At 43.0% G+C, this 14,563-nt stretch overlaps 2 protein-coding genes across 2 annotated transcripts in view; both read right to left on the bottom strand.

Moving 5' to 3' along the window:
- Positions 1-6,163, bottom strand: part of NETO2 (neuropilin and tolloid like 2) — a 30,363-nt gene extending 24,200 nt beyond the window's left edge. Inside the window, exon 1 of the mRNA XM_032121879.1 lies at positions 5,851-6,163. Coding sequence (XP_031977770.1) covers positions 5,851-5,884 — 34 coding nt within the window. The 5' untranslated portion in view covers positions 5,885-6,163. The remainder of the gene's footprint in view (positions 1-5,850) is intronic.
- Positions 6,164-13,135: 6,972 nt separating this feature from the next.
- The window catches only part of ITFG1 (integrin alpha FG-GAP repeat containing 1), a 72,098-nt gene continuing 70,670 nt past the window's right edge, over positions 13,136-14,563 (bottom strand). The window contains exon 18 of the mRNA XM_032121920.1: positions 13,136-13,684. Within this exon, the coding sequence (XP_031977811.1) occupies positions 13,625-13,684 (60 nt within the window). The 3' untranslated portion in view covers positions 13,136-13,624. The remainder of the gene's footprint in view (positions 13,685-14,563) is intronic.

The following is a 14,563-nucleotide window of genomic DNA, read 5'->3' as shown; positions in this document are numbered from 1 at the left end:
TTCACTATGTTTGTTAATTGACAAAAGGAATTGCATCTGTTGCTGCTATATTTTAGGCTAACAATTCTATTGCTGAGGATGAAAACAGCAGTTTTTGAATCCCAAACATTTTTACAGTTCATAGTCTGTACACATTCTTTAATCTACTATGGTCTCAACAGAACATTTGCAGATAGGTAAAATGAGTATCAAGGAGCAGTTAAGGTGGCTGCCTACAACTTATGCTCCAGTGATTTCCTCATACTGGAACATACAGCACGATCACCACAGAATAAAGTACAGAGATGAAGGTGTGCATCAGGCAAGACATATTTTAGCTGGTTTTAAGTCTAACCCAGAGCATGCTAGTGGAGCTGCCAACACATTTTTAATCCTTCTCACAAAAGCTTGATAGCAGAAGTGGGCTTCACCAGCTATTAACAGTGACTTTGGCGCATTCTAAGATCCAAATCTTGTTAGCCATTAGCTGCCAGCAGGATATCTGAATGCACTCAGGTCTATTCTCAGATATAACAGTTTCATCTCACTCCAGCTGTTTCCAGTAGGGATTCCTTTCTTTAAGATTGCCAGAGGAACAAATTGGGTCTCTATCTCTGCAGAGAAACCAGGTTAACTGATTCAGGAAGTAAGTGCAGTTCTCCCACGTCCCTTTGATAAAAATCATCTCCAGAAAAATTCATGCTTGGATGGATCTGTGACAGAGTCCCCTCTAGGTTTGCTCAGAACATTTAACATTTCTGATCCTGTCCTCTATTAGAAATGTATAAGCAGCTGTGAGCTGCTTCATTTTACCAGTTGCTCCACATCCTGTTACTTACAATCCATCCCTGGGTGTGTCTGCCAGCAAAACTTCTGCCAGAAGAATGATAGCTTTCATTTTTAAAACAGAAACTTTCCTTTTTATATGGAAGAGCCTTTTTTCTCATCTCCAAGCTGTGTGCAGCAAGAGCCTGATGAAAAGCCTGCATGTGCAAACCATATTGATGAGCGGTTTCAAAGACCTTATTAAAATATATACACTGACTTCAAGTTCAGATGATTTCCCTCTAGCTGATAGAGCTGATCCTGCTGCACATGACTATTCTGAATACATCTTTCCCAGAGATAACTTATTCCTAGAGAAATTGGATAGTGATACTTTCAACTTAAAAATCGATCTGATTATACCAGACTTCTTTATCTTCTCTTATTTATTAGCAATATACTATGTTTTTCAGTGGAAATCTTTTCTGGAATGTCTGTTATGCAATTAATATTAAAAGTCCTTTTCTGCTATCTTCTGTCATGTCTGGCAAAAATTTATGTACAATTTTTTCTTTCCCAGCTCCTCACACTCAGTCCCTTAAAAAGAGACTTAACTTTGTGTTCATCAATTTTACCATATGATAAATAAGAAGGTTTTGTGAAATGATTTGTTAACATATTGGCCATCCTTTCCTGCTGCATAGTGGGGTCAGCTTTGTACTAACAGAAACCTGAGTGAAGCACAAAGATAATCTAAAAGAAATATGGATTTTTTAAATTAAAAGTTATCTGCTGATTTTTGTTGTAGAATTTACGCTCCCCCAACTCCCTATCTTGTGGTATTTGAGATGGCAGTTGCCAGTCATATACTGACAGAGGCAGCAAGCTGTTTAAATGTAGCATGCTGTTTAAATTGTCCTATACTGTAAGTGCTTCATTAATTAAAAAAACAAATTGGAGTATATAAGGCAGAAAAGAAGCATGCTTGTTTGCATTGCTAGAACCCCAACTTGAATCCAAGACACTAAAATTTTGCTTCAGTCCAGACCCTAGTGATGGGTTTGTTTTGTATGTAAACTACACGTATAAGAGTATGTGCAATTAGCAGCTCTCTTCATTTCTGCAATGAATTAAATTGTGACTTTCTGACAGGTTCATAAATGATAAATAGCTTGTAAAGTTTTACTTCAGGGGTGATTTTTTTCTGTCTAATCTCTCCCTGTGAATTAAACCTTAAGGAAGATGCTGAAAATCTTAACTTTTTCATTATACAGGGATACATAATTCAGTGGCTCCTCAAGCTTCAATCCAGTGTTATTCTGTACACTGGCTACAGCCACATATCTCATTTATACACTGAAATCTGCTATTAATATCAATGTAATTGTAACCAACTTGTTCTGTAAAAATTTTAGTGGTCATGGTCAACTATGTCTTAGGAAAGGGAGGGAGTTAATGTTTTTCAAGTTATGTTGCAGAGTGCTGCATTTTGAATACTAGATTTGTATGTGTATTAAGAGCAAGGTATAATACACACTACCAAATACTTGCCTTCTTTTTAACACTGCAGTTTTTTGAAACCTGTTCCGCAGTTACTTGAGTTACTTCTGCTGAACTGCTTAGCACTGCAAGGAGTTTGGGGCTTCACTTTTTTTCAGTGCAGCAGAAAAGGTTGCAAGTAGATACTGCTTATTAAGTAAAAAATAATATTCTGACTTCACTTGATACTGCCTTCATTAGGGTCACTGTAGCTTCTACAGTCAGTACTTTGTTTTTGGCTTCAATGAACAAATTATGAAACTATTAGGAGATTTTTTAATTACCTTTTTTCTGCTTGTTTTCAGCTTTTTGTAGCATTATTACACCTTTTGGTTTTGGAAACAGGCAGCCATAATTTCTAGCTTTTGTGTGGAAGGAAGCATTACTTCCTAACACTACTTGTGAGAAATTAACTGTTAAAATCACGCCAAAATGCAAATGGGAAGCCTGAGTAGAATGGCAGAAAGTTAAATCACAGCAGTCCACATTCTTGCAACCTGACAGAGTTGGAAATAATTCTGTAGTCCACTGGAAGGTTGGGAATGTAGCAGTGATTTGTTCTAGCCCTGGCTGCTTGTTGAATTATTGGGTCAGAAGCTTTCTTCTGAATTCTCTTTTTGGCTTTCTAAATTACACCAATGTATTAACTGAAATAGACCAAAACTAATATACGGGATGGATTTAAGTGATGGCTTGTACAGTTTTTTTAAGCAAATAACAGCATATGGAAACGAAAGAGGGAGCATATTTGAAGCATGGGAACAAGCTTTTAGCAAACGCATTTTGGGGGAATACCAGATAAGAGGAAATTCAAAATAGGTATATTTACTTCCTAAGCAGAACAGGGTCATGACTTTATTATGAAAGCAGCTGCTTTTCTCTCTCATGAAGTAGAGAGTTATGGTGCTTTATTGTTGCAGAGCAGTTGCATTTTGCAAGCTGTGCCAGGCTCAGGGAATGATTCTAGTGTGTTTAAGATGTCACTGGGAACTGGAGGCAGGAGGAAAAGGCTTTGTCTTCCAACAGCCCAAATGCAGCAAGCTTTTGGCCTCTGAGAGGTTACAGACCCCACTGAGAAAGCAGGTGGGCATTGGCTGGGCTCAACTTGAGCAAAAGCTGCAGCCACTGCAATCCCAGGGCTGTTGTGCTCCACCAGCGCTACCACTCAGCACTGCTGCCTGGGAGAGCTGGAGGAGAGCAAAGAATCCATGCAGGATGATGGGTCTCAGGATGAGACTTTCAAAAGTTTTGCTGAACACTATGGACAGAGACAGAAATAATTACATTAAGATGTTTATTTAAATCAGCCCTTGTTATTAATAGCTGAGGAAGAACAGAAGAATAGTTCTGAACAAGGTTAATATAAGAAATATCAACTGCCACGAAGTATGATGGGCTCTTTTCTGCCATGAGGTAACACAACCACACACAAAATAGAACCTTTGTGGATGACAGAAATGTACACATGTATTCCCTGTTAAGAACAGAAGACTAAACTGTTTCTAAGAAGTATTAAATAAAATATGATTTGTCACGATACACTGAGCTTCATGGTACTTCGTTTACGGTTTAGCAGAACTCCCCCAGTTCTGCACATGAAGCTATTTGTATGGAGGAAAAAAAAATTACTGCCACTGTAGGTAGAGCTTCCATGCAGAATTTAAGATGCAATTTGTAAAACATGGAGGGTTTATTTGCATTTTATTCCCAGCAGTTTCCTTCTGGAACTAAATCTATATGTCTATCTACAGGCATATACTTTTTTGTTTCTGATTAGGTGTAATAATGGGACTGTGTAATGACTTCAAGTGAAGCAGAGATAAAAGGGAGTGTATGATGCTAAGTAATGAAAGGTTGTTTCTGTAGTCATGGCAAGGGATGCATTTAGAATACTAACAGCTTATTGACTAATGGCTTTGTGCAATTTATGGATTATGAGTAATACAAAAAACTTCCTGTAGAGGGACTTTTTGCCCGGACACTAGTGTGATTATAAAAAATGTATAGGTCTGTTCAGTGGAAAACCTGTACAGTCAATTTTGCAGCAATCCCTTATTTCTGAAATGTAATTAAATCTGCATGTGTATAAAGTATTTAAGTAGTAGATACATCAGTTGTAGTTTATGGTTGTTTTATAGTGGCTTGTGATATTTAGATATGTTACTTAAAAGAGGCAGTAGAAAAAAAAATCTAAATGCCTTGTCTTCCCCATGTAAGCCATATGTTCCTATGTTGTCTAAACTCAGTGGATGGTTAACTATATAGAGAGAGACAGACATTTATTTAGAACAAGTTATCTTCTGTCTCTCAGTTATTATGCTAATAAATGAAAAATATTTACTGAAATCCTAAGGACATGAAGTCCTTCATGCCAGGAACATGGGATTTTATGGCACATGGAGTCATTCTGGATTTAAACCAGACTTCTTTACAACTTTCATACTGTGGGAAGACATCAATGTATACACAACAGTTCTCCACTCTGCAGTAATGCCTTGTTGGCTTCAATAATGCATGCAGTCACACCAACATCTCCTCACAGAATAATTTAAAATAATAATAATCATAAAAAAAATAGACTGGAATCCCCATCAAGTCTGCTATTGCTGAAGAAGATACAGAATGCTAGAAATAATCTCTTGAGGCACAAGGTTAAGTGCCACATCGAGCTTTATTTTCTAACAGAAAACCCTCGCCCATTATCGAGCTGTGTAAGTAATAGCATAGACAAAGAAATGGTCGGATGAGGAGCCTTGCTCAGTTGTTTACCTCCGAACAAAAAAATAAGTTAGAAACAAGATTTAAAAGCCTCAAGAAAAAAAGCACCGGTAAACACCGTCAGGGTGTAGCTTGTGACTCAGGTGACTGATTTTGTGAAAACCTTACTGAAAACAAATCTTGTTCCCGATAACAAGTGTGATAAGCTGAACAGTGTTGAGCTCGTCAGCAGAGTCCCGAAAGCAAAGAGTATTTTTACTGTGAAAAGACGAGCGTAGGGTATTGTCGCTGTGTCTCGGGAATATAAGGGGCACTAGGGTAGAGTCGCTGCTACTGTGACCCACGTTTCTGCACGCTGCGACCTCCCCCGAACCCGAGGTGTCCCTGCCGCTGGGACCCCCAAACCCGAGGTGCCTGCGCCGCCCGCCCGCGGGACCGGGAGCAGCCCGGGACGGGTGCGGGCCCCCGGCCCGGCCCCGCGCTGGGCTCCGGCAGCGCCCGCCCCGCAGCCCCGAGCCGGCGCCGCAGCGCTGTGTCTCGCGTGGGGCAGAGTGGAGCCGGGGAGCGGTGGCCGCTGGGCAGGGACGCGGGGCCGTGGGGCGGTGCAATGGGGAGGTGCGGGGCGCCGGCAGCTGCCCGGGAGGAGTAGCCCCGGCAGCTGCCCGGGAGGAGTAGCCCCGGCAGCAGCAGGGCGGCCGCCCCTGCACAGTCCCCGCGTTCCCCGCTCCGAAGTTTCCGCCGGCGCTGGGAGGGCATCGGGGGGCAGCACGGGGCAGCCGAAGGGGGGGCGCCGCCGGGGGTACCGCGGTCCCCTCTCCGGCGGGGCGCTGTGCCGCCCGCGGCTCCTACCTTCCAGCACCGAGCAGAGTTTGTGCAGGGCCATTGTCTCCCGGCGGCGGCGGCGATCAGCGGCGCTCCATGGCCGCGGCGGTGCCCCCCGCGAGGGCGCTGTGCCCGCGGCTACGGCTCGGCCCCCGCCCGCCCGCGGCCATGCCCGGCGCCCCCGCGGGGCGCGCTCAGCCTCCGCCGCCCGAGCGCGGAGCCGCCGCCGCGCTCAGTCCCATTGAGAGCGGGGCGCGGCGGGCTCCGTCGAGGCTGGCCTACCCCGGGGGGCTCCCCGCGCAGCGCTGCAAACGCAGCCAGGCAGCTCCCAGCCCGACTGAAGCGGCTGCTGCTAAATGAAGCTCATTTAAGATGTGAGGGGTGTTTGCCTGGATGAGCTGCTTGTACGCATGTGCCCGCCCCCGACGGAGCCCCGCAAGCAGCCACAGCCGCAGCCGGCGGGGCCGCTGTGCTCCTCCCGCTCGGCCGGGCACCGAGGCGGGGGCGACGGCGCTGGGGCAGCAGCTGTCCTCACCCCGTCCCCACGGGGAGCCGGGGCTGGCCCCGTTGAAGCGCCCCACCTCGGTGCCCCGCCGTGCCTCACGCCACAGGCCCATCCTGCCCCCCGTCTGCCGGGGTTTTCCCTTGCGCGGTGCTGGCCGCCCGGAGAGCGTCCCCCGCGGCGGAGGGGGCGAGCCTTGCGGCCCCTCTCCAGGACACGGTAGCTCGGATAAGCCTGAATCCCGGCTGCCCGGCTTTGTTTGGCATCTGAGTGGGTCCCGATGGGGTAAAAGGGACCCGGTGCTTCCCTTGGTCTTCTTTTGCTCCCCTTCGCCCCCTCGCTGGTGGCAGGCAGCCCGCGCGGCTCCGGCAGTGCGGCGTGCCCATCTGCCTGCCTGGCTGCAGTGTGCTCCCTGCAGCTCCGGCGCCGGGAAGAGCCCATCACAGCTAGTGTGCGGCTGTTGTTTGACAGGAGTGACAGCTAAAATGGAGCTATTACTTTACAAGAAGTTAATAAAAAGGCGCACTTAGCCTGCTGCCTGCCCTGGCTCCTGTCCCTCTGGTTATCCATCACATCGTGTTAGCTTGTGAGGGGAGATGTTACTTAGGGAAAGGGCCTGAGGTGGAGGCAGGTGGCGGTGTCGGGGGAAGGGCAGGGAGGGAGAGACCCCGGCCAGCAGATCCCGCCGCGGGAAGTCCCGTCCTGACAGACCCCTCCGAGCTGCCGAAGGAGGTGCGTGAGGGCGAGAGCCGCGGCTGTGCCGGACAGCCGGGGGCATGGCCGCGGAAGGGCGTAGTGCCCATAGGTTACGTGTAAAATGATAGCAACACGGTAGTCCCTTAGAGATGCTTTCAAATTTCCCATAGGCAACACGGGTTGAAGAATCGCTGGGCATTTCCTACAGGATGTCTCCTCCCTGGAACTGCCGATCAGACGAGGCTGAGATCTTTCGCTCAGGCTCCAGAAGTACTGAAACACGGAGGTGTTTAGACCTGTGCATGTTGCAAAGCTTTGCGCAAAGGGCAGGAGCCGTCCGGGCGCCCCCGGCCCGGGCCCGCAGGAGCTGCTGCGGTGCTGCTGTGTCCGGGAGCTGCCTCGGCCCCGCTCCCAGGACGGAGGAGGAGGTCGCGGTCTCCACTTCATTCAGGTCCTGCGCAGACGTGCACGGCTGCACCTCCACGTGCCCCACGCGGAACTCCGCTGTCCGAGCGCAGGCACTTCGTGGCAGCAATTTGGAACCAACCCACTCGCTAGACCCAACAGATTTTGCAAACTGTAAATTATATGCGTAATTGCCACTTGCGAGTCCGTCTGCTTAAGGAGTAGAGCAGCTCAGTAGAGTGTCTAACACGAGCGTGCCAGGTGAAGCTCTGATTTCCTTGTGGTTTAGTGCTGTGTATTTGAATGTTAAATTCTTTCTACAATGTTCAAAGGTCAGCCTATCCTGTTAGAAAAGGTCATTCTCTTGCTTTCAGATTATCTGTTAAATATTTCAGGCGCTTCAAGTCAGTGTGACTGTCAGTGAGGGCGAATTAAATGGAGAAGGCAGCAGAGAGCAGCGGGAGGGAGCGAGCGCGGGGCTCCGCGGGGCTGCGGGGCGGGGGACGGCAGCTCCTCCCGGACCCCCGGCGAGACCTCGCAGCAAAGGTCCTGAGCTTTACTGGGTATTAAAGATCCATTTCAGTGTTGCAAGAAGCTTCATGAAGTATTAAGCTTGATGGTCTGGCAAAATCCCAAGTTACATAATTATATTATTCTACTTACTTGAATTGTCCTTTCAGTTTCAAATAGAGATGATACAGTCCTCCTCAAAGCGTAGTTTTTCCATGAATTATGAAATAGCTGCTACATTCCAGCAGTGGATAAAGCGATTCCTCTGTTCCCCTCTTAACCATGTATTTATAGCTGTGTGATGAAATGTTAAGTTCTGTAGTGAAAACTCCTATACATAAAGAAGTCCTCAATAGGTGTATCTACTTGGCATTATTTTCTTTACTAACAAAAATGTTTACTGTAGTAATGCAAAAAAAATCAAAGACTACTGTATCTGGGCATCATCCACAATTTTTTATCCTCTCTGCAAGTACATAATTAAAATCTGACTGTGCTGTTGTGCAGATTGTTAGGAAACAGGGGGTTGCCGGCTTTTTTTAAATTTTTTTGGAATGCACAGCATAGCTGATGGCAAAATTTGACTTGGATATTTTTATTACTTGTGATGATATAAGAAATGAGAACCGGCCTGATTCTCAGATCTCAGGCTGAATTTGCATTCAAGAGAACTATTTGTGGTCAATTGTCTCTCACCAAAGAGACAGGAGAAAACCTTTGTAATGCCATGTGCTCAGTACAAGTTTGAGTAGCAACTGCAAAGACGCAATCCGCTACAGTCAGTTTAACTGAAGAGCTGAACTTCTGGTTTGTCCATTAGAAGGTTGAACAGAGCTATTACAAACTTGGGGAAGTGAGCAGCTTTTCCATCCTGTTCTCTTTCCAGGGCTGTGTCAAGCTGTCAGCGCGGGAGAGGCAGGGAGTAGCACCAATTTGTAGATTTGGGGCACACTTTGCCACTCTTTACTGCTGTTTTCAGAGACATTTCTCCTGTGGACATCCCTGTTGCTTTGTTTTTGCTGGAGTTCTCATTACAGGTGGTGCTTTCACTGGTGACAGGTCTGAAGACGCTTTCAGTTCCCATCTCATGAGCCTGCAGAGTGTAGGTTTCCAGGGAGGAAAAAACGCTTTGCCACCGGGTCAAACTGGCAGTAAGCTTGACTTAATTAAACTTGAGTTTGGGAGCCAAGAAAGGTTGAAGACAGCTTTTGGACAGCCAGCTGTGTATTGTTCTGATGCTCTATCGAGTCCTCATGATTATTTTTGAATAGCAGTAGCTCAAGGAAGGCAGTGGGACTCATTCTGATGGAGGTAAACATCTGCCTGAGCAGCTGATGAATGAGTCAGTTACAACAGTGCTCTGCTGCTGCTAAAGGCTTACATTTGTATTATTAGAACTGGGTTTGCCTCCTTCTTAAAACTTCCTTTGATTTGCTGTTCTGTGAGAAGTTTTAACTTTAATGTTACCTAAAATATTTTCTGCTCTTGAGTAGCAAACTGTACAACACAAACAGCCTTAGACCAACAGCTATTTGGACATTATTTTTAAAAGAGGTTGCAAAAATGTAGACATCAATAGTGAATAACTATGAAAGGGGACGAGGAGTTATGTTTTAACTGTTCTGGTACTTGGTTTTGTCAGTACAATTTAGGTGCTTTTGAGAAATCCTAATTTCATTATATTATTTCTAATTAGATAATTATAGAAGGTGCAAGTGCCTCAGTATTGTATTATAATACAACTGTAATTGTATTACAATATGTAATACATAATCATACATAAGTATGTACAGTTGGCTTTGTTATTTACTACTGAGTAATAAACACTGCAAACTTTTGAATAGTCAGGAAGAAAACTGATAGCCTTCAGAAAGCTTACAGTGCACTTCTCTATTTGCGAGGCAATATAATTAGATCTGACTGTTAGAATATACCTACAAACTTTTTTGGCATATGTTGAAAAATTCATTAATTTCAAAATTAGGTTATAACTGTTATGGAATGTATCATAGATGGGATCACATTTTTCACTGAAGTCAGGAATTATAAAAATAGTGCTGTGTAGCTGATTATTTTCCAAGTGACAGGGAGGCCAATATTACCAGTGCCTCAGGAACTAGATCCTGTCCCCAGAATGGATAGTACGGTTACTAAAGCAGCATAGCAATGTTTTACTCCTCTACTGCTCTTGATTTCTTAACATACTTCTTTGAAAAAACATTTCCCCATTCCTTTAGGATTGGTACTAAGTATTTGCAAAGTATGAGATTATTTTAAGAATAATTTTATTGTCTAAATTTAAAAAAAAATATTTTGGGTATTAATACCTTCAAAACAGAGATAGCTAATGTTTTTACACTGTTGATTATAATATAGCAGAAGCTTATGGATTGACTTCTCCTGCTCTATTTTGGTGTCATTGATTTGAAAGAAGTTATATATATGTATCAATTACAATATATTGGTATCTATTCAGGTATGAATATCAAATACTGGTACAGGCTGGGGATCAATAGGTCAAGAGCAAACCTGCAGAGAAGGACTGGGGCGGGGGGGCAGTAAGGGAGTGGGGATTCTGTCCCTCTGCCCCACACAGGTGAGACCCCACCTGAAGAACTGCCCCAGCCCTGGGGCCAGCCCAGGAAGGACCTGGAGCTGCTGGAGCCAGGCCAGAGGAGGCACCAGGATGATCAGAGGGATGGAGCAGCTTTGCTGGGAGGAAAGGCTGAGAGAATTGGGATTGTTCAGCCTGGAGAGGAGAAGGCTTTGGGGTGACCTAATTGTGGCCTTCCAGTGCATGAAAGGAGCCTACAAAGAAACATATACAAGGGATGGAATGACAGGACAAGGGGGAATGGCTTCATACTGGCAGTGAGGAGGTTTAGATTAGGTGTTAGGAATAAATTCTTCCCTTTGAGGGTGGGGGGAGACCCTGGCACAGGTTCCCAGAGAAGCTGTGGATGCGAAGTGTTCAAGGCCAGGCTGAATGGGGCTTGGAGCAACCTGGGAGAGCGGAAGGTGTCCCTGCCCATGGCAGGGGGGCTGGAACTGAATGATCTTTAAAGTTCTTTCCAACCGAAACCATTCTGTGATTCTATAGAAGTCCTGAATTGACTCGGTGCATGTGTAGTGATTACTTCTCAATTAACTGTAGTAAATGTTTTTAATGTCTCTGTTAAGCAGGATGGCCTCAGCACAGGAGGAATATCATACTATATAGAACATGCCTGTTAATCTGCAGCACAAAAGTTGGTTCTTTTGTTGGGGGATTATAGTGCATTAATGATAAATCTGGTAGGAAGATTCAGTCTTAAAGCTTCTCATGGAAAATGAGAACAAAGAAAGATGGTATTTCAACAGCCATCTGTCAGTTGGCCTGTCAACAGTATTTTTATATAGGTGAAATTTCACACCAAGGAAGCTTCCAATAGCATTTCTCACCAGGGCTGTGTTAGAGTGGCTGCAGTTTGAAAATTTATGTAGCTCGAACTATTTCTCACTTCTCAGTTACTGTGACAATCACCTGGAACTACAACTTTCTAATTGATGCTGCTTTCTTAAACTTCCTGGTAGAAGGGCAATAACCTTCCCAAACATATGTTTAATGCTTATAGAAGAGAGAAGCAAAGTACAACATGAAACCTCTGACATCAGGTTTTACAATATTTAATGCCTTAATTCAAAACAGTATGCACAGACTGTGTGAGCCATGCTACAAGTACTTAGAACCTGGGGTAAACTTTATTATATTGTATATAGCGATGCAATGATGCATTACTGAGCATGCAAAATACCTCAGAGCAAAAGATACCAAGTTCATTGTTTCATACAACAGCTTAAATGTCAGCATGAGGTTATTTTATTCCTAATTGCTTTTTCAAAAAACATAAGGAAGCTAATCTATGTGTATTATATTGTGATAGAGGGCTACAGACAACTTTGCTGCCACAGTGCATTATGCATTTAGCATTATTCTCCAACCATCTGAAAATGACAGGAAAATGTACTGAACTGTGCATCCTCCTAATCATGAAATTGTTCTTTCTTTTGCTGGTGGGAACCAATTCTATCAATGTGGTTTAAAAAGTCCAAAAGCATTAAGTATTTACCTATGAAAAAAACAACTTACCTTTTCATGAGAAAAATTGAAGGTGTGCATTAAGGAAATACTCTGTCCTGAATAATAACAGTAATGTGATATGAGAGTCTCCTCTGCTGGCATCTGATCAGTGCATATTGGAAATACCCAGTGAAACTTCAGAGCTCAGGACACTGCTGCTCTGCCTTTTGGCTTGGTGCTGCTGCATGAATGGGGTCAGTGTTCAGCATTGCCATGGTAACCCAGGGTCTGACTGGTACTCAGGGTGGGCACCACTAGCCCAGCTTTGGACCTGCTCCCTCTTGTCTGGGGCTGCACTGCCAGGCACAGGGAGCATTCCAGGCAAGTGCCAGACGTGAGCAGGGACCCACAGCACACGTGAGTGCCTTGAACACCAACACTTTCAGTTTGTTGAGAAAGGATGTTCTAGTTTATCAAATGGTGTAAGAAATGCAAAGTAACTGATGTAAATGCAAAATTAATCATGTAAACTCATGTAAAATAAAAGCATGATTATTCTCAGAGATTCTTCCAGGATCCCAAGTACACTGAGCAACTGTAACTTCATCACCACTTAAAATACTTGAAGTTGAGCGACTCGTCTTCTGTCATTATTACAGCCTTATGAAATTTGGGCATAGCAGTGTACATAGAAAATGTGCATTGATTATTCTGAGTGTCCTATTACACTCTTAATTTAATCTTTGTGTATCTCATCACCTAGCAATACATTTTAGGGTGTCAATTCTCAATCTCTACTCAAAAATGTTTCTTTTAACATCTTGAAAAACAAAACGAAATAAAAAATCCCATACCTTTCTTATGTTAAAAAAATAGTTACTTTCATAATGACTTTGTTCCTTTCTAAAATAAATGTGGTTATAGTTTAATTATAAAAGCAGTTTATGTAATGCTGATACATTTTTATGATTTTAATTTTTTAATGCGTTGTCTTCTCCCTAGAACTAGCACACATAAATACTGCATTTATCCCAGGATGACTGAACTAGCATTACACTGCAGGTTGCTTTTGGTTCCCTACTTCCTAAGTTCTTTAACGATTGCACATATAGATTTAAACAAAGAAAAATACAGAATACTTTAGGTTAAGCACCATTTAATACGATCAAAATAATTAACGATTAAGTCATCTGAGAAATTGCACAAGTTTAATTTTCAGAAACCAGGTTGTTTTGCAGGAATGAATAAAGGACAAGACCAATTCAAGCGGTACAAGGTATTCTGCTCGCTGAAATGCTACACTTAATTTACACAGCTTTCTTTCTATCAAATATTACTAAAGAATTGGTACATAAACAATGATACATGCAACTTGATCCCTTTACTAAGAAAAATAAATTTACAGTTCTGTTAAATAAAGGCCAAATTCTATTATATACAGTCTCTTAACTGAAAGGCCTTGTGAGACATTCAGGTCTAATTTTAATACTTTCCAAATAAATACCAGATAATGCAACATTTACAAATAACACACCAACAGTACTTTCATGGTAATAATTAAAAAAATCAGAATTTAGTCTTTCAATTAAGCAAATGAGTAGCAGCTCCTTCATAAATATTAAGGCATGTCACATAGCATCAAAATGGAACCGATGAGCCTCCTGTCGCTTCTCTCTGTCATCTGCTTTCTGAAAAATAATAATAAAAAAACACTTTGTGGAATCTAGAGCAATACTTTACAGAAATGAGCCATCAAGTGTCAGAGAACGGTTGATTTTTTTCAAGCCATTTGACAAAAGGCAAAAAAGCTTAGTAAAAGCCCCAACAATTAACTTTTAAATGATATCAGCTTGAAATAGCAATAATCTACGCAAAATTAGCTTCTGCTGTTAATGCTCACTGTTTTAGTATTTATGACCCATTATTTTCTGTTATTTCTAATAATGCTTTTCAGAAGGAATAATTCAAATCTGAAGACTGTTTCCTGGTACGCATTTTGTCTGCATTATAGATATAAGATGAAAGTACTTTGGACTAACTGTAAATGTAATTTATGTTACAGGTACAAAGAACCTCATTTAACAAACATTCTGTTAAATACAACTTTAGAGCAAGATGGCAGTTCAACCAACAATTAACAGCACCAAGTATGTGACAAATGTTCTGTGTTTTTTGTTTGTATTATGAAAATGTGAAGTAGGATGCATTTCCCTGCTTATTTATGCAGAACACACATTGACCTGCTGATAGAGTAAATTGGGTGGTGCTGGGGAAAAAAGAAGCATATTTAAATTGTACCTATAATCCATGTCATGTGTAAAAACATGTCCTCTCCCACATGTCTCCTCTTGTGTGCTAAAGCACTTAAGAGAGGATGGAAGCATTTCTTCAAGGATTCTTGAACACACAGTGCAAACTTCTTTAGAAAACAGTGCTTTTGTCATGACAGACAGTATGTGTAAATCCCAGCATGAGAGAATTTGGCAAAGCAGACTGAAATGCTTTTTAGCTTGCACAGACCCAACTTCTTTCTTTCTTTTTTGTTTTTTTAAGGAGTAAAATGAAGA

This window comes from Corvus moneduloides, chromosome 12 (genome assembly GCF_009650955.1).
Source record: "Corvus moneduloides isolate bCorMon1 chromosome 12, bCorMon1.pri, whole genome shotgun sequence".
NCBI lineage: Eukaryota > Metazoa > Chordata > Aves > Passeriformes > Corvidae > Corvus > Corvus moneduloides.
This window is presented reverse-complemented; position numbering and strand designations above follow the sequence as displayed.